The sequence below is a fragment of the Oryx dammah genome, unplaced genomic scaffold, assembly GCF_014754425.2.
Source record: "Oryx dammah isolate SB20612 unplaced genomic scaffold, SCBI_Odam_1.1 HiC_scaffold_10, whole genome shotgun sequence".
In the NCBI taxonomy this organism is placed as follows: domain Eukaryota; kingdom Metazoa; phylum Chordata; class Mammalia; order Artiodactyla; family Bovidae; genus Oryx; species Oryx dammah.
Window position 1 is genome coordinate 24,802,576 of NW_024070194.1, and position 24,379 is coordinate 24,826,954.

General features: G+C 54.1%; 1 protein-coding gene across 2 annotated transcripts in view; it reads right to left on the reverse strand.

Annotated features, from left to right (window-relative positions):
- Positions 1-964: 964 nt before the first annotated feature.
- Positions 965-24,379, reverse strand: part of PMEPA1 (prostate transmembrane protein, androgen induced 1) — a 57,368-nt gene continuing 33,953 nt past the window's right edge. For both annotated transcript variants that reach the window (XM_040248656.1, XM_040248657.1), the window contains exons 2-4: positions 8,748-8,902; positions 5,650-5,703; positions 965-5,153 (exon numbers count right to left, since the gene is read on the reverse strand). In XM_040248656.1, the coding sequence (XP_040104590.1) occupies positions 4,605-5,153; positions 5,650-5,703; positions 8,748-8,902 (758 nt within the window). In that variant the 3' untranslated portion in view covers positions 965-4,604. The remainder of the gene's footprint in view (positions 5,154-5,649; positions 5,704-8,747; positions 8,903-24,379) is intronic.

Below are 24,379 nucleotides of genomic sequence, written 5' to 3' on the forward strand. Positions count from 1 at the left end.
TTCATCCTTGGAGACTGACTCAGTTTTGGCAGATTAAAAAAAAAAATTTTTTTTTTGACCAGACATGATAAGTGTTAGTCGCTCAGTTGTGTCTGACTCTTTGTGACCCCATGGGCTATAGCTCGCCAGGCTCCTCTGTCCATGGAATTTTCCAGGCACGAATACTGGAGCGGGTTGCCATTCCCTTCTCCGGGGAATTGAACCTGGGTTTACCCACATTGTGGGCAGATTCTTTACCATCTGCGCCACCAGGGAAGTAATAACATTTGTAGTGGGCACTGCCTCACCCAGACCCTCTGGCATCTTGTCCCTGCTTCCACGTGAGTGGCTGCTAAGGGCTTGCACCTGGGAACGTCTTCAGGGGGCCACCCTGGGACCTGGGGGACCCCTCTCTGCCCCTCTTAGGCAGGAAGAACCAGGAGCATCTGAGAGCCTGCCTCTCCTGGGGGTTGGGGGGGGTGGATCTGCATCTCAGAGCTTGCCACAGATCCCCTGGAGATCAGCCTGAGGCTGGGGCTTTGCCTAAAACAGTCCCCCTTGCACAACTTTTCCTGCCCTTTTCCTGACTCTCTTCATTGTCTCCCTTGGGAGCACAACCTGGATACATGCCTTCACACAAGTACATGCCTCTGGGAAGAGCCCCACCTGAGACAGTTTCTTGCAGCCCTTATCAGAGCTTTCATCATGTCCTGGCAGATGATATCCCAAGAGGAAATATACAATGTTTTGCAAACTCTTTACCCCTATGAGGCCCAATGTACTCCCTGCCTGTGCAAGTGCTTTCACTGAAAGCCCTGAATGCTGCCTGAACTAAAACAAGAGAGGTCGATGGAATTGCTTAAGGCCACACAGCAGCCCTGCAGAATTTGCTTCCTGCCCTCGAAAGGCATCCAGGGTTTGGGGCTGAGGGTGGCAGAAGGGACAGGGGAAAGCAACGCAGTTCAAGAAAGCGGAAGAGCCTGGCTCCAAAGAATTGTAAAATTTATTGTATAAGTATTGCAGCTTTTCAGAATGTCATCATTGCCACTAATGATTACTGATACACAACAAGCGATTTCATCAGGCCTGTGGATTGGCATCCAAATACAGAGTCTTACGCAGCAGCAACGTGGGCACTGCACCCAGCGTGCCACGGAGTTTACACACATGTAACTTGAACAGAACTTGGGAAACGGGGCTGCAAAAGAGAGCGGTTCCAACACCAAGGGAGCAACGTAAAAGCGTCGCCATCAGCACAACCACCGTGGAATCAGGCAGGCAAATGAGAGCGCAGTGGGTCCTTCTGAGCTCTATAGTACAGCAAAATTTGAAGCGCAGTTTCCGGAAAACCAAACTGAACGTTTTTCTCTCCTTTATCACCAGGATGTTTTATGGATCTGGAAGCTTGGTGTCGCATGTAGAAAAAAAAAATTCTCTGAAACGTACAATTCACAGAGCAGACAGACAAGGAGGGGAATGGGTTCAGTCCTTGGCCTGCCCCGGTGTTCGCTAGACGTGGAGGGGAGTCGCTTTCAGCTCCTGGCAAAAACGTGAGGACGCGGACGGCTCTGAGTGCACTCTGCTAAGGCCGTCTGTGTAGACCTGGGCTTTGTGGGGGAAAGTTTTCCTCCACAGGAAATATGATGATGGAAAAACAGGGAAATAACGTGAGTAGAAAAAGCTGAGCTCCGCCACCTTCTCTGAGCCCAGCCTGGTCCCCCTCCAACCAGCCACTGCTGAGGACCCCTCCCCTTCAACCTTCTGGAAAAGAGGGCCCTCCTAAGGGATGCTCAAAGACTTTTCAAGAGTAAGAGCATGACAGCCAACACCGAGAGGAAGGCTGTATCCTCAGGGCTCTGGGTTCAGCAGGGAAACCAAGAGCTCTGCAGAAACACACCCATGGTCTTCTTGGGAGGTCCCCTGGCCCTGACAAGTTGCTCTACCATGAACTTCTGCAACTGTCGTCTGCTGGGCCTGGAGCCCAGGCATGATACTCTGGTATTGAGGACGGGACTGCAATACTGGGACACAACAAGGAGAGGGATGCTCTGCTCTCAAGCCAGCTGAGGTCAGTAACCCCCGCCCCTGCTTCCTTTTCTAACTTGTTGCCCATCTGGCAAATGCAGACCACACATTCCCCTCACAACCCCAGCAACAAGATGCAAGTTTTGGCTCAAGAGGAAGGACCCCGGGGGACCTCGGGGACCCCTCGGTCTGGCCTTCATCTAACTCTAGAAACAAGGTCCACATCTTGGCTTTTGACCCAGATAGGAGTTAAGTACTGACAGGAGGCTGGAGGAGTGGCCTGACCAAGGGAGGCACAGCCAGGGTGGAAGGATGGGTGGGGCACGGCACGAGGGTGATGGGGGCGTTTTTAAAGCAGTCACCTCTGTCGCCCACGAGTGAGAAAGGCAGGCCCGGGTGAGTAAGGGCGCTGTCCAGGAACGCTGCTGCCTGGGGACAGAAGGGGTCAACTGCTTCCTCAGTAAGGCACTAGGGAGACGCTTCACATAAAGGAAAGATACTTTAAAAAAAAAAAAAAAACTTTATAAATGTGTCCCTGTACCTTTCAGGACAAACTCTAGGGATGTCTCTGCATGAATGACCTTTACAAAGAATCTTCAAGAGAGAGGCAGAGGTTAGGCTGAAGACCCCACAGAGAGGCAGGTTTTATTGTCAAGGACCAGAACTTTCTGCCAGGCTGGTGAGCGGGCACTCAGACACCTCGGTCACCTATTGGTCACCATGTTCTTAAAAGGTATATAATAGAAATAGTTCAAATGGTCAGAACTTCAAAACTCTTCTCAAGTTTTTCAAGCAATAAAAAAGCTTGTTTAAAACAATAGTTATTGCCTCTTATCCTTTTCTTTTCTGTTAACCGGCTAGTTGGGATTCTGTCGAAAATGAAGAGACACTTCTGCGGGATGGGCGGGGCGGGGGGTGCTACTCTCTTGCCAGGGGTGTCACCCCATGGAATATGAGCCCGTCCTTGGTGGCAGGAAGGACTCTCATTTGCTCAACTCTCTCCCGGTCATCTCCATCTACACACACACACGCCACCAGCGAGGGGTCCCACCAATATCTAAGCAGTAAAATCCTAGTAAACAAGAGTTGTGTCTGACAAAGACGCTTGTGAAAACACAGACACACAAAGACATCAAAAACGATGGTTTCCACAGGGAAGGGAATGAAAATGCGAAAAGAGAGAAGGGGAAGAATTCTGCTTCTACGTCCTAAAGCTTGAGTTTGTGTTGGTTTGACGGTTTTCCCATTTTCACCCTTTCCCAGTGTCCTGGGAGAAACCTGGGCATACCGCTCTTTCCTCTCTGGTCTTCTGGCTATGGGCCTGTTACGTGAGAACCAATATAAAGACAGGGGTGAGGTCATGCAGCTAGTCCTTTGGGCCTTTCCTACACGCCAGCAGGCTGCACCCACCTCAGCTGGCATAGTGTGGAGCTGGCTGAACTGCCAAAGCATCCTGCACACCCGAACCACCTAACTGCCTCTGGCAGGGCCCTGGTGATGCAGGCAGGGAGCACCTTGGCGAGCCCCTTCCTATGGGGACCTTCATGGTTCAAAAAAGAAGAGAAAACGAAAAACAAACAAAAAAAAAACCAAAGATTCCTTCAGTAACAGTTAAATCTTCATTTCGGGAAGAGCAAAGCCCACCTTCCTGGAACTTGGGGCCTGGAGTTAACTTTTCCTATTTCATTTGAGATCCAAAGGCTGTCCTGGCCCAGAGGAGGGCTAAACACGTCTCCTTCAGGAGGGAATGTAGATCGAGGTAATAACCTATCACTAGATGAAAGCTTCTACTTTGCAGGAGGTCAGCCCTGGGGAGCCTCTCTCCAGCCCCAGCGTGGAACCCACGCTCTGCCTGAAGTTGACCGGGAAATTCTGACATTTCTCCCTTAAGTCTTGACACACGTGGATAGAAGTTTCCATCAAACAAGCACTGACATATTTATATTAAAAAATAGTGCAAAAGCTCAACATTTATATAAATAACTCTAAACCCCTGCTTTGTAGTTTTTTTTTTTCTTTACAAGGTAATACACACTTTCTCAGTTGGCACTCAAAAATTGCCATTTTTTTTTTCTCTTCTAGTTCAGAAAACAACTTTTTTTTTGTAATAGGCCTCTTCTAATACAAAAATACTCCTGCCCTCGCACATACAGTTTCTCTTATTTTATATATATTTATATATATAATATTGCAGATCTTTAAACAAAGGTTTTGTGCAAATATGTCTTTAAAGTTAAGTGAAATCATCATAAACAAACAGAAGAAAGTAAGCATTCACGCACGCAGCTCAACTAGAAACAGAAAAGACTAGTGTAGAATATTTTTTTTCTCTTTTGCCTTCAAGACACAGCTCAACAAAGAAACGTGGGATTTTTTTTTTTGCCTTTTTTTTTTTTTTTTGCAAGCTTTCTTAGCTTGTGCATTCAGACCAGACAGAACACGTAAATATTTATACACAGAGAGGTGGGGGAGGGGGGGAGGAGGATGGTTACGCGTCGCATTTTCTGTGTGTCGCCCCGGCCTCCTCTCTCTTTTCTTTCAAGAAGTGCGGAGTGATTTGCGGTTTTACCTACTGCGGCCCCGGCCCGCCCTCAGGACTCCTAGAGCGGGTGTCCCTTCTGTTTATCCTTCTCTTTGCTCCAGGCCGCTGTGCTCTCCAGGGGGGCGATGTGTGCGGGGTGCAGCCGGGTGCCCTCCAGCAAGGAGGCCGGCCCGCTGCTCTGCTGGTGCTGGAAAGTGGAGGTGCCGGGGTAGTGGCCGATGACCTCGCTGTAGGTGGGGGGCGGCCCCTCCATGCGCCCGCCGCCCCCGTAGCATGTGGCGCTGATGCCCGAGTTACTGCTGGGGGGGCAGGGGCCGCCCAGCATGGCACTTTCCATCAGGTCGCTGTCGAAGATGGTTCTGTTCGGGGGTGCGCGCACCGACTCCCGGTTCAGCTCCAGCTGCTGCTCGGGGTCCCGCAGCTGGAGCGTGCAGGGGCCCTGGTAGGGCGGGGGCTCCTCCCCGTCCGACAGCGAGATGGTGGGTGGCAGATCGATCTCGTGCTGCAGGTACGGGTAGGTGGGCTGGAAGCGGTGGAAGCGGTCCCGCTGGGCGAAGGCGGGCACAGCCAGGCGGTCGGTGGCCCGGGGTGGGGCATACACCTGCGGCTGGAGGGCAACAGCCAAGTTAGGGTCAGGGCCCAGCGGGGGGTGGGTGGGGGTGGGGGTGTTGGGGTGTTGGTGGGGCGTGCTGCTTATGACTCTGCTCTCTGGGGAGTGAGCGTGAGGGTAGGGAGCAGAGCCCGGAGTCCAGCGCCCAATGCCTGGAGAGCCCTGGAGTGTCACACAGTGGCGTCACACGGTGGAAAGAGGGGCAGTCCGAGTCCTTCGGTGTCGCAGAGATTAAGGGCTGCTTGCTGGGGGTGGGGAGCGCACAATGTCCTGGCGGGGACCATCCCGGCTGCCCAGGAGGGTTCTTCAGAGAAGAGTAGGAGTCGAGGCCTCGAGCAGCCACTCTACTAACAGGGGAGGTGCCTTCGGCCTGGGGAAGGGAAGCTACTGGGCAGAGGGGCGTCCACGACAGCGGCTTCGGGAGCAGGGGACGGAAGGAGTCCCCCTCCTTCACTTGGGGGAGTGATGGAGGGTAGGCAGCGCTAAGACTCACCTCTGGAATTCCATTGCCTGACACCGTGCTCTCTGAGGGCCAGAGGCATCCTTCCTGTATGGGTAGAAGGCCACAATCAAGATAATGAACATATCCATCAACCCAGAGTTTCCTTGGGGACTTGTTTTCTTGAGGATCTCCAGGTAAGGCGGTTATCACCTGCAGTCTTGGGGAGTTGGGGGCGGGGGGCGGGGGGCTTCGCCTGGAAGATTGTAATTTCCTATGTGGCCGCTAGGGAGCTCTGTGAGTCTCAAAACCGTCCCATCAGGAAAGCAGTTACCCTACACAGACTCACTGGGGTCTAGTTTATTCCCGGCGTGTGGATACAGAGAGCAGATACATACGGTTACTGTTAATATGGTCACCCAGGGCCCTTTCAGTACTGATGTTAGGAATGCCTTGGTGCCAGGCACTGTGCTCAGCTCTTTAAAGCACTAACTCAATTTTCCCGACAAAACAGCGTGTAGCTGAACGGCATCCGCCCAGCTGGTAAGAGGCAGGGCTGGTATCCACACCTTTTCTGCTGCTTCCAGACTCATTCGGACTCAAGCCGGCCCTAGCAGGCTCTGTGGCCCCGGGGTGGGCCCCTGGCACAGCCCACATGGGCATCAGGAAAACATGAGGGCACACCCACCTGCTCCCCATTCAAGTTGGGAGCCCCGGAAAGGGGTGCAAGCAGCCAAGGTCAGCTTGGATCAATGTGAACTTGCCTAAAACCCGTCTGTGAGGCCCTCCATCCAAGGTTCAAACCATCTCTGCCCACCCACTAGCCCAGGGAGTCTCCACTAGGGAGCTTAGGAATATACCAGTCAATGCTGGGAGGCCCCACTGCAGACCCCAGAATCGCCGCCATCCTTGTCACCTGACTAACCCCAACTTGTGCACCTGGAGGTCACCTCCTCCTCCAGGGAGGCCTCCAAGGACCAACCACCCACCAGAGGCCCCTCCCCAGGCTCCCACAGCATCTCTGCTCCTGTGCCAGCCCAGCCCCACTGTGAGTAACCTGGCATCAGCTTGCTGCCCTGCACCTGCCCACGGGCTGAGTCTTAACTTACCCTGTTCCCTGACTCAGTGAATGGCCCTGACACCTTTCCAGGTCCCAGTGCCAGACCCACGCGCTGCTTCTGGCAGCTCCTTCTCTCTCCCCCTCCAGTCCCCAACACTTCCTTCTCTTCCTAAAAGCATCCCTGGAAAGCCTGTCCAGCCTGCTCATGGCTTCTCCATCTAGATCAAGGGTCCGAAAGCTGACTCCATCAAGGGCCAGGGGGTCTGTCACGCCACTAACATGGCTGCTGCCGGGTGAGCACAGCCACAGTAAGAGTCCAAGGGAATGAGCCAGGAGAACCTGATAGAGCGGGCAGCCAGCCCAGGTCTGTCTATACCCAGGTGGCCCCCGACCTGCCCTCAGCTGCAGACTTCGAGCTGCGATCTGTCACTGCAGTGGCTGGCATCTCTGTTGTCATCATCATGCAGTATTTTCTAGCTTCTCTGGTGCAGCGCCAGCTGGGATGTGCGGTCTCAGGGCACAGGGCTTACCTGAACATGAACCCCACCCTCTGACAGATGAGGAAATGAACTCCCAGGGGTCACCCTGAAAAGAGGCCACAGCAGGACAGATATGGCAGGGGTGGTCTTTGCGCCAGGCAGACAATGGCTGTCTCTGGGTCTCTCCGGGAGGTCATGGGGCCCCAAGACTCTGCAGATGTGCCCTGTCTAGCAGGAGCCCCAGGGGAGCCGCTACATGTATTTCAGGTCTAACAAGCCTCTGTGTTTACCTAGCCGGGCATCCCCAGGGGCCCATGCAGGTGGCTGGTAGATGTCGAGGGGTACTTTCTTTTAGCCTCGGATGTTCAGGAACCAGAACCTGGATCCTGGCCTCCATCTGGGCACGAAGACCCAGTGCTGCCCACACGGCTGTCCCCTTTCCATGGTGACCAGGATCCCTCACATGGGAACCTCTGCCATCTTCCCAGCTCTCACCACTAACATCACCCTTCCTGTGACCCTGTGGGGGGGTGGGCAGGAGAGAGGTGAGCACCTCCCATTTTACAGATGTGCACACTGAGGCTCGGAAGGGGTGAGATGCCCTGCCCTGAAGCATAGCTACCGGGCTGCAGTCTTCCCGTTTGTCCAAAGTACCCTCTTTTGCACCAGGATCTGAGAGGGGTAAAATAGGCCTCAAGCTGTCGCTTAGAAGCTGTGTGCTGGGGCTGCTGCTGCTAAGTCGCTTCAGTCGTGTCTGACTCTGTGACCCCACAGACGGCAGCCCACCAGGCTCCCCCGTCTCTGGGATTCTCCAGGCAAGAACACTGGAGTGGGTTGCCACTTCCTTCTCCACAGAAGCTGTGTAGCCTCAGGCAAATGTTCCCGCCTCTCTGAGCTCCGTTTCTCCTAAGATGGGCAGATCACCGAGTGCAGAGGTGGCAGTGCAGCTGCTGGCTCCGCCCCTTGGGCAACAGCACATGAATACACGGGTGAGCCTCAGATGCTTCTGAGCAGTGGCGCAGCACCCTCCGGGCACACCGGGCCTCAGGGTTGGGGCACCCCGTGTTCACGGTCAAGGGACCTGAGCAGACATGCTGCTTGCCTTGGCAGCCTGGCAGTGTACACAAGTGGGGATGCCCGAACCCGCCAGCCCGACGTGGCCCAGTGAGACGTCCCTCAAAGCTGAGAGGCCACAGTGGCCGCCCCAGCCTGCTTCTGTCACTGCCCCCTCCCAACGCCCGGCCAACACAGGCTCAGGGACGTGCTCCCTGCAGAGCCCCGGGGCTGCCCTCTCTGTGATCCGCAGCCTGCTCTGTCACACAGCTGCTCCTGTCCAGGTTGTTACACTCCACCTCACAGGTGTGGAGATGGAAACTGTTTAGCAATGGACTCTGCACCAGCTCCTGGTCCATCTGCTGAGGAACACCCACTGGTGGGCAGGGGCGGCCTGAAGGCGCAGGCGAATGAGGGGGGACGTGGGTGCTGAGATCTGGGGGAGGGCGAGGTCCCTTCCTGCTGGGAGCCGTTCTGTCTGCCCCAACTGTGAGCACTCAACCCCAACACCACACGCACTTGATGGGGCTGTCCAGGCCCCTGGAAGCTCAGGCACTCACTGAGGACAAGGCGTCTTCCCTCCTCCTGCTCTGGCTGTGCCGGCCGATGAAGGAGCGAGCAGACAGCTTGTAGTGGCTCAGCAGACACGTGATCACCACCACCATCACCATGACCACCACCACGATGATGGTGATCTCAACGAACTCCAGCTCCGCTGCAAGACCAAGGGGACACGTGAGACACTGGGATTCCCGGAGCAGGCAGGGGCTCGGTGCCAGCTTTCCTGAGCACCCATACACCCCAACACACACACCCCAACATCCCTGTACACCCCCAACACTCCGCCACACCCATACACACAAACACAAACAAAGATAACACACCCATGCACAGACATATTTATCTCACACACAAGACGCACAGAGACACCACCCTCGACAGGACGGGAGGGTATGAGGGCCACCCCCACCTCCAGGAAGAGGCCTCAGAAAAACCACATTCCGGGAGGTTGCAAACACTGCAACTCTCATTTCTTTTTTTCGGGTTGTTTTTTCCCCCCAGAAAGCGGAAAAACCCTCAAGTGCTGGAAAAGGAAAGAGGTTATTTTGATCCTGCTAGAGTCGGGGCGGTTTCTGCTGACTCGAGCAGGTCTGTGTCAGGGCCGATCGGCAGGTGGCCATGCACAATGCCAGCAGAACCCCCAGCAGTGGCAGGTGAGAGGCTGGGGGCCGGGGCAATGACCTGGCTGTGGGGAGGCGGGGGGGCACAGCCAGCCTCCCCTGGTCCAAGGCTGCCCACGGACAAGCCAGGAAATGTGTCTCCCCAGATCCCAGAGGGCAGGCAGGAAGACCCTCCCCCCCCCCCGCCCCCTGGCACTGACAGGCAATTAGCTGAGGTCTCCCCAGGGGTACAGGTTCAAGCTCAGGGCCACTGACTCAGCGCTTCCTCTTCTCAGACAGACATATGGAAGCTGGAGGAGTGGGGGCGGGCGAAGGTGGGGCCTGGAAAGCAGGCAGTGAGGTGCACTGTGTCACCGTGTGCCATGTGCCACTCATCCGGGGCCTGGCCAGAGCCTGCGAGGGCAGCCCCTCCTGCCACCAGCCTCTGCTTCCAGCGGGAGATCGACTTGTCCCAAGTGGACGTTCCTGCTGGTTCGGCAGGACCCCTCCGCACGCAGCCCGCCCACAGCCCTCTCTGGAGCCCTGGCCACCCCTTCTTCCTACCCAGGCTCTGCGGGACACCCACCTTCTCCCACCACGTTAAGCCTTTTTGCCCAGACGTGCCAAAGTCTGCGTGATGCTGTTAGTTGAGTAGGTCTGCCCCCTGGGGGACACGTGGCAATGTCTGAGGACACTAGTGGCTCAGACTGGTGTCACTAGTGACACAACCGAAGGCGCTCCCAGAATCTAGAGGGTGAGAGCTAAGGTGTTGCTTAACAGCCTACAGTCCATAAGACCACAGGGACAAAGAATGTGCCAGGGTTGAGCGTCTCTGTGCAGAGCTGAGCCTATATATGGGTGCTTTTCCATCATCCCGCCTCACAGGTGAGGGGACCCAGGTTCAGGTCATGTGACAGACTGCCCGCTGGTGACTCCCTCTTTGGATGTCCACTGCTGCGCCCAGAATTCCATCTGGAGCCTGGAGCCTGGCTCCAGCCTGGGGGGTGGGGGTGGGAGCCACATCCTTATTTTGCCCTGAGGGACAGGAGGGACGATGAAGTAGCCAGGAATTTCGGTGAGTCCTTCCTGATGCCTGAGAAGGCTGGGCCCCGCCTGGCAGGAAATCGGACAAGCGGAAAATCGGACAAGCCTCAAACCCTCAGAGGGACTTGTTCCCCTTTCCCGCCAGGAGGGTGCAGGGCCTGAGCTGGCAAAGGCCAGGACGTTGGCCTGGAACCCAGTGGCTGTGGCCACACCTCCTGCCTCCCCAGACAGGCTGGTCTGGGGCCTGTGAGCTAGGGCTTGGGATAAAGCTGCCCATTCAGGGGACACACAGGCTGGCTTTGTGCAACACCCACGGCCCCTTCTCAGAGCGGCCTGCAACCCCTCCCCCAACACCGTGCACTCTTCACCCCAGCCTGGACTTGGGGGTAGGCACCCTTGCCCTCCTCCGCCCGTCTCCAGGGGCCCTGCCCACGCCTGGCCTGAAGCAAGGGAGGTGTCTGTGTCTCCGTCCCAGGCCTGGCGGCCTGCAGGCTCCTGGCCAGGCTGCTGCCCTCCTCTAGGTAACATCCAGTGGGGAGGCAACAGGGCTGGAGGTGTCCTATTGGGTCAACAGATGAGGCCCCACGGGCTGAGTGGGCGTGAACAAAGCCCACAGCTCTCCTGACCCCCAAAGGGTGGGAGGACCTGATTTCTGGGGTGCAGTGTCCGAGTGAGAGAATCACCCCCAGAAAGGAGCCCAGGATGCTGAAGGCACTAACATGACCGCACTGGTTCCTGGGCCACAACCCCACACAAATCCACATGGAGGATGACGGGCGAAATTCTCAGGGGACCACAAAGTGCTTCCAGGCTCTATTCTGGAAGCCAGAGGCCTGGGGTCGTGGCCAGAAGGGAAAGGAGATGCCTAAGGGTTGCAGAGTCCCTGAGGCAGCTCCGGGGCTGGCACAGCACTCCATGGGGACGCCCACGCTGGCTCTGTGACCCTCACTCACTCTGAGTCCATCCCAGTTTCCCCACGTGGAAGGGAGAGGCTGTGTGGGGGCCCACATGGCCAGCACTCAGGGAACACTCCCTCAATGTGACCATGGTTAGTAGGGGCTCCCCAGCATACCAGCCAAAGCAAACAAGGACAGTCCAAACCCATATGTCTGAAGAAAGAGGGTCAAGCAGGACCCAGCTGGATATTCCAGGGTGTGCACAGACATGAGGTCTTCCTAGGTGGTGTTAGTGGTAAAGACTCCACCTGCCCATGCAGGAGACGTAAGTGATGGGTTCGATCCCTAGATCAGGAAGATCCCCGGGAGGAAGGCATGGCAACACACTCCAGTATTCTTGCCTGGAGAATCCCATGGACAGAGGAGCCTGGCAGGCTACAGTCAATGGGGTCACGCAGAGTCGGACACAACTGAGTGACTGAGCATGTGGAAAGACATGGAGACACAGGAACAGGGGGACTGAGGGGGTCAGGAGAGGCCCCCCAACCAACAGGTGATTCATCCCAACCCATAAGGCAAAAATAAGCCTAGGCTGGGTGTCTTGACCTTGGCCATGGGGTGAGGGGGCTATGGTCCCCTGGATAGCACAGTGAACTTTCACACTCAGGGTGCTCCTTCCTGGAGACTCTGCCTTCAGGGGACATGAACTCACCTCTTTGGGACATGTATCAGAAAGCATCTGCTGGAATATGGGGCAAATGGGGGGCCTGAGGGCATTTGCATCCACAGTCCTGTCCCCACCCAAGCAACAAACAGAGCTGTGGGTGGCCACCCTCTTAATACAGGCTGTGCTGTCCACTTGCCCCAAGCTTCACCTGGGCCCTAGTTCTGCTTGACCTCATCTGCCTGGCCTCTCTGGATCTTCGTGCTCAGCTCCTCACTCCTGTTCCCACTGCAAGCATCACTAATCGAGCAAGAGCTCCTCCTCCTCAGGTCAACAGGGTGCTCCAGACATGCACTGCCAGCTGAAACCCCAGCAGGCCAGACAGCCCCCAGGCAGGCTGGGCCAGTGCAGCCCCAACTCCCCATCTCTCCAGAACCTAGAAACGGTTGGTGAAGCTGCCTGGCCTTTAACGCCGGCAGCATATTTAAAGAGTTTTAAAAGCAACGAGAGGCCAAAGTCTGCAGGATGGGTGGCTTCTAGACTTCCAGCCAAGAGAGGAGCCCCCAAGATGCAGAGCCACACCGATCCTGCCTCAGTGTCTTCAGTCTCACAGGCTTCCCTTTACCTGGACGTGGGACCAGGTGCCTAGCACACTGGCAGAAGGGATAGGTCCAACCGCTGCCCTCCACTCAGTTCAACTCTCCTGTGACCACAGGGCTCACAGCAAAGCCTGGTCACAAACAAAGGGGAATCAGAGCAGGAGGGGGTGGCGGGCTGGTCCCCAGCCCAAACTCCCTGTTGTCATAGCAACCACTCACTGGGACTACAGTCAGGATGCTAACATGTACAACACGTGCACCGCCCTGCGCTGAGCCCACCTCCCCCAGGTCTACAAGAGCCATCACCATTCTATTGTGTAGACGAGCCAACCAAGGCACAGACAGTTCCTTCAGATCAAAGGGCAGGGCCAGTTCCAAATCCAGAGCCTCCTTGAAGGAGCGAGAGGGGAAAGGGCCTTTATCTCCTGCTAAATGCTCCCAGCTTTCCTGAAGTATCTGTCAGTTCCCCCGCCTATGTGGGAACACCTCAGAATATGCCTAGCCCTGCATCTGCCAGCTGCTGGCCGTGTGACCCTGGGCATATGCACCCCTGAGAGCTCCAGGAAAGATGAAAAAGTACATGTCACGGGCTCAGAACAGGGCGGGAGACAGTGGGTGACCCGCTGTCACCACCATCACAACCCCCTCCATGCCTTTGGGACAGCAGGTACCCTTCATCCAGGCTGATGCCCTGGAAACACTGAGCATGCTTTCATGGGCCTCTGTCCCAGGGTCAGTCAGAAAAGGTCACCCAGGGTGGTGGCTGGACTTACGGGCACCGGTCCCTGCTTAGAGGACCTGCGCAGAGAACAGGAGTCTTTGGGGAGGAAACATCACACTTTCCTCATTCTGATCTGGGTGTCAGGTCCGCTTACCATGGGGCAGCGGTCCTGTCATTTCTCTTGGTTATTTCCCCCTTGGGGTGGGTGACGGATGCAGCAGGTTCTCTGGGGGTGGCCAAGCCCATCTTCCACATGCAAAGTAAGGTCACGCTTATTTAATTGAGCGTCTTCTTTCCTCGTGGAATAACTTCAAATTAACCGCTCTGTCCGCCTCACTGGAGCAGTCTGACTCTGCTTTTGTGTCTCCTCCTCTACGGACAGATGCAGTCACTTTGAGGTGTGCATACGGGTGTCTCTGGTCCTTTCCCAGCTCGCCTCACACTAATGAGGGGTAGTGTCTGGGAGCCCCCTCAGGGCCAGGTGTGGCCCGAATCTCTTTGGGTATCATCATATTGAATCCTCAGCTGCATTCTGTGAAATAGACACAAATATGACCCCCGCCGCCAACTTTACAGATGAGGAAACTGAGGCTGCAAGAAGGGAGATGACTGGCCAGTTCAAGACCCCAAACCCCCAAGCCTGTGCTTTCAGGAATGGGTTAGGCCGACAGCCCCACACCCAGTGGTCCTGGGTACCGTGGTCCCAGAATGTCAGGAACAGTGTTGGTTCAAGTCAGACATTCGTGTGGAATGGGACTGTTTGCCAGGGTAGATCAAGACTGCTTAAAGTATCACTTGCCATGTGGTCCATGAAGCCAGGATCTTGACCAGTGGTCCCCACCTCCCCACCAGCAGAGAGGAAAGTCACAGGATGGTTGTTAGAAAGGCCTTGTTGGGGGAGCTCTGGGCACCTCCCACGAAACTGCATAAAGACACAGCTGCCTTCTCCTCTGTCTCTATCTGAGTGCCAAGCACCTGCCCAGGACAGGACATCCCTCCCCACTTAGTTCCCACAAACCCCCGAGGGGCAGTGTCGGTCCCTGACCCCAGAGAGCAGTCCTGACCCCATGGCTTCCTTCCCCGCATCTGGGGGAGCCAGGATGAGGTCTCAGAATGCTTATTTTAAAATAAAATTAAACTGAATAAAAATTCATGTGAGGCTTTAAAAGGAACCCAAATCTACCAAAATATAGTTCTCAAACTCTCAACCAGACTTTCAATATAGGAAGAACATACAGGATCACACAAGTGACCTGGGATACTATCACATTAAATGGACCAGGCAGGTTTCCATGGATAGGAAGTCTGTGGTTTCTACTGGCGACCAGATTGCAAGTAGCTGCTGATGCCCTGTGCTTTGGTACCCATGTTCCTGTTAGGGGTGGTTAAGGTGAAGATGCAATTCTTTTGCAACCAGGTTTATGGCCCCCTGTTCTGAGTGAAGGAGCCAGACCTAAACCAAACGCAGGAGCCTCAGTTCAAACCCCTGTCCTGCTGCTTCCTGGCTGTAAACGGGGAGAGGGCCGGTGCAGAATTTGCCATGCAACGTGTGGGCACAACCGTCACTGGGTTTTCAGTTAATCATCGGAGAAGCAGCCGGATGCTGGAGATCTTTTCTCTTTCCTTGGCTGGAGAGCTGGGCCAGAGTCCACCCAGCTCCTGCCAGCCCACAGGAGGTTTCCAGACCAGACGACCCCCCCTACCGCCCCCCGCCCTGTGTCTGCTCTGGGTGGAGGGGCAGCCAGCGTGCTCCCTGGTTAACAAGCAGTCCGTGCAGGCGGCCCTGTCTGGCCTCCTGGCCGCACACTGAGGAATTAGGAATTGGCACTGTCTGAAATTTATGAAAATCTAATCTCGTTAGGCCTGCCTGGATGAGACTGGCCGGGGCAGGCCTCATTGTCATTCTGAGGAGCCCCAGCCAGCCTGGGGTTCCTGCCACTTCATTTACTGCCCCTCCCCCACCACCGCATTTGAATAAGAACCCAGCTCCTTTTCCCCCCTGGAATTTCAAATAAAATTGAGCCAGACGTCAAAGGAATAACTTTCTGATCACTCCTGGTGCCATTTCAAACACCCCTGACGGCACATTGATTTCTTAGGGTAAGACCGTTTGTAAGTAAAAGAACGGATCTTTCTCTTAAGGTTCGGGAGGTGGGCAGAAATCTAGGCCAGTTTTCTCATTTTTAAAGACAGACTGTACGCTTACCCAGCCCCTACTCTGTGCCAAGCATGCAGCTGGGCGCCAGGCGCCTGATAGCGGAGCACATAACCGGGAGATACTGTCCACGACGCTGTCCAGTGTTGGGTGCAGGGAGGCGAGGGAAAGCCTTGAATGGGCACCGGCGCTCCCCGCATTGCTGCTTATGGCAGAGCTCGGAGCACTGATTCAGAACACGAAGTGTGCCCCCAAGATTCCTGGGTTCGAATCCCAACTTTGCCACTTTAACTGTGACCTCAGGCACATTACTTAGTGTCCTCATCTGGGGGAGAAAACACGGAGGGCTGACCCAGTTCCCATCCCATGTGGCTGTGGTGAGAACTGTACTGATCAGTTTGCAGCCACAGACTCAGGTTGGCAGCGCCTCTGCAAGAACACCCGAGAAGCCTCATTATGTGGAATCCAGAACCCCAGGCCCTGGGCCACACCTATCCTCTGCCCCACACAGACCTGAGCTGGGTGGTGGAATCACAGTGGCTGGAGAAGGCCCAGCAAGGTGGTCCCTCTGCCAGCACCGTAGCTGACAGACGGTGCAAGCTGAAAAGCAAAGTAACAATCTCTCAAAACTTTCAAGTGAGAACTCCTGACCAGACAAATCACCTCCTGGGTATTTATCTCCACACGCAGGTTTCCTGGGATTCTCTGTCTTTAGCTCTCTGTTCTAGTGAGGATTTTGTTCTGTGCCCTGTGAAAAAAAAGTGGAAGTGTGAGTCGCTCAGTCATGTCCGACTCTTTGCGACCCCATGGACTGTTGCCCACCAGGCTCCTCTGTCCATGGGATTCTCCAGGCAAGAATACTGGAGTGGGATGCCATTCCCTTCCCCAGAGGATCTTCCCGACCAGGCATAGAACGAGCATCTCCTGCACTGCAGGCAGATTCTTCACTGTCTGAGCCACCAGGCAGGGAAGCCCCTGTGCTCTGTAAGAGGACCAAACACAGCCCACTCCAGGGCCTTTGAATGAGACCCTCCTTCTGTCTGGAATGATCTTACCCACGAGCCTGTGCTTGCTACCCCCTCACCTCCTTCCTGGTCTCCATTCCAGTGTCACTTACACAGAAAGCATGCTGAGCATCCTGTCTGCATCAGTGTCTGCCCTGGTCCCTGGGACCCACGTCCCAAGCCTGCTTCACAGTTCTCTGTAGCTCTCATCAGGGGCTTGCGCCTCTCCCTCCCAGAACGCCAGTGTCCATCGCTCATTCTCTGTGTCCCCAGCACCTTCCCCTGGGCAGGCACACAAGAAATGCATGGCATAAAGGATTACAGTGTTCTCAAGTATAAAGAGGAGCACAGGAAGGCCCACTGCAGGTGAAAAGGCAAAATCCCTGGGAACCACTTAAATGTCCCCCCCGCCCAAGGGGCTGACACAACCTAGGAAGCCACTGCTAGCAGATTTGTGTACAATGATAAATTATACACCGATTTGTGCTTCTTCCTGAGCAAGAGAAGCTATCCAATGAGACGGGACCATCCTTGTTTAAAAAAGCACAGACGTGTATTTTAAGATAAAAGTGATTCGGGTGATGCATACGAACTTCTGTGAGTGACTACATGCATCTACGTGGCCCAAGAGCCAGGCATGGTTACCCTGGGGGTGCCCGAGAGGGATTGGCTCCTTCCTTGTAATACACACTCCTGCACACTCACCTTTGAGCACGTGCAATTACATTCACAGTAAAAGAGACAAAGCGTCTGCCGGTCTCCAAACCAGGTGGCTGATCCCTGGAATGGGGTTCCCAGAGGTATCCTGGCAAAGACGCTGTCATTTTGGGTCTAGCAGCACTTCTCGGGGGCTGGGGGGAGGCTGGGTCAAGCCCCTCAGCCTGGGATAGAGGGCAGTGGAGCCCTGGCTTTGGGTGCCTCTGATGGGCCCTGGGAGTTTAGGTGCTGAGCTAGGGTTGCTCTTCATGGGGTAGGCGAGGGCCTGACTGCCCCTCCATGGTGCCCTGGCTGAGGAGTCCAAGGTGATACCCAGGTGCCAGGTGGTCGTCTAGTCCCCTCACCTGGAGAGGGGAGACACGTGTGACTGAACACAAAGCTGCCCTGTGAGACTGTGTCTCCCTACTCTCTCCAGCACCGGCTGAACTGACGGCCACTCTGGGGATGAAAGTGTTGTATTGTAGATAGAGCAAATGGGACGACAGAAGATGGGCCACACTCACACCACTCCTTCCATCCACCTGAGCCACCTCCAGCCTTTCCTCGCCTGGCTGACTCCTTCCCTCCCTTCCCTCTTCCCCCGCTGGACTGCACCTGTGTGCACAAGTATGCATGAACACACACACTTTTCTGCTGGGCTTCCCCCTGATCCCTCCCTGAGCTCCCCAGCATGTGGGCATCACTCTCTCAACTCTTGTCTACCCTACTCTGCTCAAGAGCATCTCAGGATGGGAGCACCAGATCTCAGCTCTGTAGCCTGTCCAGTGAAGTCTAACAGAGAAGGCTCCACACTGGTCTGTCCCAGTGTCGATGGAAGCATTCGGAAGCCCAGGAGACCATACAGTCAAGGTGCACTAATTAGCCAACAAATACAGGGCCAGGTTTAAAGGATGTGAACGATAAATCATCAGTCCCACATACCTTTCTGTGTTGTGCATCTCCTTTAACTAGTAAGACACCTAGTCCTGCATGTAGGCGAACTGCCTTCTTGAACCCAAGTGGCAACATGTGAAGCGCTTCACTCATTTTGGGGCTTCAGCCCACACATCCCGAGGTCACCTTGCAAGGAGGTCACCTGAGAGAGAGCTGCAGCTGGGTGATGGGTGAGCCCTGAGTCTCAAAGTGTGTGTGTGGGAATGGGGAGGTAAAATCAACTCCAAGGTGAGCAGAGGGCCTGTGTAATCATTTCAGAGCCTCGTGATTAAACGCTCCTTCAATAAGGAAAGACAAAGCCGTGCCTTTTATCTTTCTTGCTATTACCCAAATGGAAAGAACTAATGGGATTTTTTTTCCCTATTGTCACCAACATCGAACATCTTTAAACACCCACTGTCAGCAAAATATCAATCACTGTTTCAGAGTTATTGGCAGAACAGAGTGAATTTGCAGTGAGAGAGAGTGGTTTCTGTCAATGGACACGGAGGTGCAATGGAAAGTTATTTAAAATAAATCAAATGCACTTTGTTAATTGAGGAGAGGAGGCGTGGGTGAGTGAGCTGTCTGCGGTGGCAGCGTCAATGACCGTAATCAGCTTGGAGGGCGTCGTGGCAGGACCTATCAAAATCTAAAAGGCATGCTACCTCTCCAGCTTGCAATTTTAACTTCCAAGATTGTATCCAACAGAAAAATCCGCAGAAGGACCTGAGTGCATACATGTATAAGGACACTTCTTCAGGGTTTTTTGTGACTGTGAACAACCAGAAACCACCTAAATTCCACTAAACTAACCGTCGTATATATGTATCTCACTGTCTTGCCGTTATATGACCCCAAAATCCCATTCCTGGGCATGTATCCAGAGAAAGCCATAATTCAAAAGGATGCATGCACCCCAGTGTTCACTGCAGCACTGTTTACAACAGTCAGGACAGAGAAGCATGTCCACGGACAGAGAAATAGATAAAGAAGACATGATACACACATACCATGGAATATTACTCGGCCATCAAAAGGAACAATACAGGGCCATTTGCAGAGACTTGGATGAAACTAGAGACTGCCATACAAAGTGAAGTAAGTCAGAAGAGAAAAAGAAGTATCATTTATGCATGCACGCATGCTCAGTCATGTCTGACTCTTTGCGAACCCATGGACTGTAGCCTGCCAGGCTCCTCTATCCAAGCAATTTTCCAGGCAAGAATACTGGAGAGGATTGTGATTTCCTCCTCCAGGGGATCTTCCCAGCCCAAGGATCAAACCCTGTCTCTTGCGTCTCCTGCATGGGCAGGTGGATTCTTTGCCACGCTGCCACCTGGGAAGCCCATATCACTTATATGTCGAATACAGAAAAATGGTACAGATGAACGTACTGGCAAAGCAGAAACACAGTCACAGCTGTAGAGAACAAACTTATGTGTACCACTGTGGGAAGAATTGGGAGATTCGGATGGACATATACACACTATGTAAAAAACAGATAACTAATGAAAACCTACGGTTTAGCACAGGGAACTCTACTCAGTGATCTGTGTGTGTTGACCTCCATGGGAAGGAAATCTAAAAAAGAGTGGATATATGTATCGGTATAACTGATTCCCTCTACTGTATAATAGGAACTAACAACATTGTAAAGCAACTAAATGCCAATAAAAATTACACACACACTAAAAGACAGGTAAATCTTACAGTGGGGTTTCCCAGCTTTGGTGCTACTGAGATTTGGGGGCTGGATAATTCTCTGCGGTGGGGCCTATGCACTATAGAAGGTTTCGCAACATGCCTGGCTTCTGCCCACTAGAAATCAGTAGCACCATCACAGTCAAGTTGTGACAACCAAAAGTGTCTGCTGACATTGCCCAGTGTCTCCTGGGGAGCACAGAACCATGCCTGGCTGAGAACAGCTGACCTATATAGGTTTAAGGATGGATGGCTATTTTTGCAATTATTGCCAAGCAGAAATAATGAAACTGGAACAGCATCTATAGTATGCACCCATTTTTATAGCAAAAACGAGGATAAAAATCAAATTGTTCATGATGACTACTACTGAAAGAAGCCATCTATCCTTTATTCTTTTTGTATTTCTATATTGTTTGCATTTTTTATAACAAACATGGACAGCTTTAGTTTCACCAATGCTAATTTACATACCAAAGAGACCGGGGCGCGTGCGCTTGTGTGTGTGTGAGTTTCCGAACATGGTGACAACGTGACTCTGGCTTGCCCTCGCCACTCGGGAGTCACCGTGTGCTCCTTGGAAACCAGCAGTGTTTCCCTCAATTACTGATTTTCAAGAGCCTGGTGTTTCCCAACATGAGCTCAGAGGGGCTTGGGGGCAGCGCCAGGAGAGGGGATGTGAAGGGGGCTCGGTCTCCAAGCCTCTCTGACAAAGAGCTCAGCTCTGAATTGGCCCACAATGCGGCCGGGATTGAGCCACTTTTCAATAGCTCCTCCATCAAAACGGCGGCCGCGTGCTGGGGGCCTTCAGGGTCGGCGGGACCGGTTTGGTCAGGAGGGGTCTCAGCGCCAGCTGGGGGTGCCCCTTTCCATTAGGACCATGAACAGCCCAGCTATTCTAGGTCTCATCCAGAGCAGAGGCAGGAGATGCAATGATGGTCAAGGTCACATGGCAGGAGAGGCCAAAGAAACTGTGAGGGCAGAATGGGTTCTCCCGCACCCCTGGGCTCTCTGGAACTGAATCGGATTCAGCAAACACCAGGAGCAGGGAGAGCAGAAGCCCTGGAGCAGGCTGCCTGGGCCCAAACCCCAGATCTACCCGTGGCCAGACGTGTGACCTAAGGACATGGCTAAATTCCTTATCAAGCACCCAGTACATGTCAAGTGGCCCATAAGCATCAGCTGTTATCCACAAGGACTTGCATGACTCTCCTGGGACCCTGGCCTCCCACTTTTCATGCCAATTGCCTGCACAGTCCTCTTGGCTCGGCAGCATCTCAGCTGCCCTCTGAGCAGAACCTCTGCTTCCCTCTGGCGGGGCCTTTGCCCAGGCTGATCCACCTGCCTGGGACACCCTCTCGCCTCCTGTTCCTCCTAATCCAGCTTCTGACCCCAGGTCCAACTGCCCCTGCAGCCACTTCCTTCTCTGGCTTTCTCTGGCAGTTGTAAGCTCTCCCATGTAACTGGAAGTTTCTTTTGTAAACAGCACCCTGGTTATCTGCTATGACTTCCTAGAAAATGCATGTCATGACTTAGCCATCCCTTGGTCTGTGTCTTAACTGTCACTGTCCGTTGTATGCCCATCAGCATGCGGTCTCCTTGTCCTGCAGCTTCCCCACAGCCAGCATGAGACTGGCAAGCAGGAGACTTTCTGCCCAGTCTTTGAAGGACTCCTCTTCAACCCTCAAAGCCCAGCTATGGTTGCTCCAGAGCAACTTTTACATCCTATTACAGTGCCAAACCCTGACCATCACCGTGTGGGACTCCCAGCTCCAAGGAAGAAGACATCCCCTTTACTGGTCTCTCCCTGGTATCTGGCCTATCCTGGTGCTCAGTCAGCAAAGAAACTTGCATTGGTCAACACACAGTCAGGCAAGCAGCCAGGAGCCTGGAACCTCCAGAGCAGTGCAGGGGCTTGAGATGCAGACCTACAGTGGGGAGCTGGTGCTAAGATCAGCCAACAAGGGCTGGCAGTTCTCACGTGCCTTCCCAAATCCTCTGCTTGGAGCAGAAGGGTACCTTGTATTACACACTGAATCTGTGTCCCCCCTAAAACAATACATTGAAGCCACAACTCCCAAATGTGGCTGTATTTGGAGATGGGGCCTCCAGGTAAGTGATTAAGGATAACTGGGTTCACAAGGGTGGAGCCCTGGTCCTATAGGATTAGTGTCCTTATGAAAAGAGACATCAAAGGGAATTCACTAGTGGTTCAGTGGTTAGGACCCAGAGCTTTCACTGCTGGGGCCTGGGTTTAATCCCTGAGTTTGAGCAAGCTCTGGGTATTAGTGATGAACAAGGAAGCTTGGGGTACTGCAGTCCATGGGGTCGCAAAGAGTCAGACGTGACTGAGTGACTGAACTGTGAACTGCACTAGGGAACTAAGATCCTGCAAGTTGCACAATGTGGCCAACAGAAAAAACAAAAAGGAAGAGAGACCTCAGAGCTCACTTTCTCAGCACACATGCCAAGGAAAGCTCATCTGAGGACATAGCAAGAAGGCAGCCGTGTATGCCTGAGGAAGAGCCCTCACTGGCACCCTGAACTTAGACATGAGCTCACTAACACATCTTGAATAGCAGGAGCTGATGTAGGGAGACTGGCTGGCTGCAAACTGTGGAAGTGGCAAACCTGCCCTGCGTGGGGGGCAGATGGCTTGGGTGGGGTGGGGTCTACGGAGACACAAATGTACCTGTGGGGACAGCAGCAGCCTGCCCACAACCCCACGCATGACGCCAGGGCCTCTGTGATCTTTTCCACAAGGGATGTTCACTTCTGTGGTCTTCTTCCAACCTCAGGGACTTTGCTGTCCCACACGATCATTCCAGGAGCACATTCACCAAGCATCTGCTATGTGCTGGGCCCAGACCCTGGGAGCTGAGGTTTGCCAGGGTGCTAAATAAATCCTGCTCTCCACAGCAAAAGGGTTCAAACCTCTGCTGCCAGAAACCTGGCTAAATTTATTTCTGGGACAGACGACTGATGGTCTGGACTCTCCCAAGGCCATTCATTCTAACACAACACCTACAACAGGCATGGCCCCAGCTCCCAGGGCTTCCCAGGCCTGAGCTGTCATCTCACGGACCTTTCCCAGCAGCTCCAGGGTTAGGGGGTTTAGTCCTGTGGCACCCTTGTTACACTGACAAGGAACCTGAGATTTGGAACTCACACAGATCTCTACGTGGGGCCTGGTATCCTAACTGCTGTCCTCTGGACCAGAAACTCAACACAAAGCCGCAGCACAAACCACCGCCTCCCGGCGGCCCCAGCTGAAGTGGTCCCTCACTCTGGCTTACCTCCTCTTGTCTCGTAGCAAGAGCAGCAGCCAGCAAAGGCCGATCCACTAGGGGCTAGACTGGACCGCAAGGTGACACAGACGCTGCATGCTGGCCAGGGAGGTAGGACGGCTCATCGCCTGGATGTGGGATGCAGGTCCAAGAAAGAGTCCGGAACCGGGGTGAGGAATTCCTGACAGAGTTTATTTACAGGCTTAGGGGGTTGGGTGGGGGCTCTCGAAACCAAGGAGGGATATCCTGACAGTTGGCCGCTGCATGGACCCCCTGGCTGGGAGGAGCTCAGGTGGGGGAGTGACCTCACTCCTGCAGAACCCTGGCCACCACACCCCAGCAGGTGGGAGCATCAGTGTCTGTCTCTGCCTCTCTCCAAGGGCTCGCAGGTCAGGGTTTGTCTGAGGGTGTCTGTGTATCTGTCTCCTACTGTTGACTTCCTGTGTCCATATGTCCTTCTCTTTGAGCTGTCTGTCTTTCTGAGGGTCTCCTGTGGGTGCACGTGTGCACATGTGTTTCTGTGTGTGTTTGAGATTGTCTGGCATCTAAATCTGTCCAGTCTTTCCCTGTGGTGCTCATGAGTCCCTTCCTCTTTCTTTTTTGGATGATGAATGAAACAAATCCCCAGAGGGCAGTGGAAAGCCTCCCAGACGCCAGACGCCTCCCCGAAAGTGGTTTGCCGCTCCATGGTCTCCACCCGACGGGTGAGGCTACTCCAGCCCTTGTATCATTTCCTCTTGAACATCTTCATTTCCTCTTGAACAGCTTCCAGCAGCAGAGAAATCCCAAACAATGGAAAGAACGAGGTTCTCTGAGGAACACAGAGGCTCATGGTAGGACTGAGATGTGGACCAGCAGGGCAGTGGGAGGCAAGCAGCCTGGTTTCAGACTTGAGTCCAGACGTCCCACTTCCTGTATGTGTGACCTTGGCCCCCTGCTCTGCTTCCTTACCGTAAAGCACGGATCAGTAACAGCATAACCTGCCAGGATGACAGGATTACCTGAGCCAGTGTTCATGGGGTTCTCAAGGCAAGCATACTGAAGCAGTTTGCCATTCCCTTCTCCAGGGGACCATGTTTTGTCAGCAAATTCTGACATTTTGAGCAAACTCCAGGAGATGGTGAAGGACAGGGGAGTCTGGTGTGCTGCAATCCATGGGGTCGCAAAGAGCCAGACACGACTTAGCAACTGAACACCACCACCACCCAGTGGCCCCATCCCAAACACCCTCACCTCTCACCTCACTGCATCTCCCGATGGCCAGTCTTGGCCACGACGGGCAATGCAGTGTATGTTAGGAGCCCGGATTTTCTGCTCTTTCCCACACGG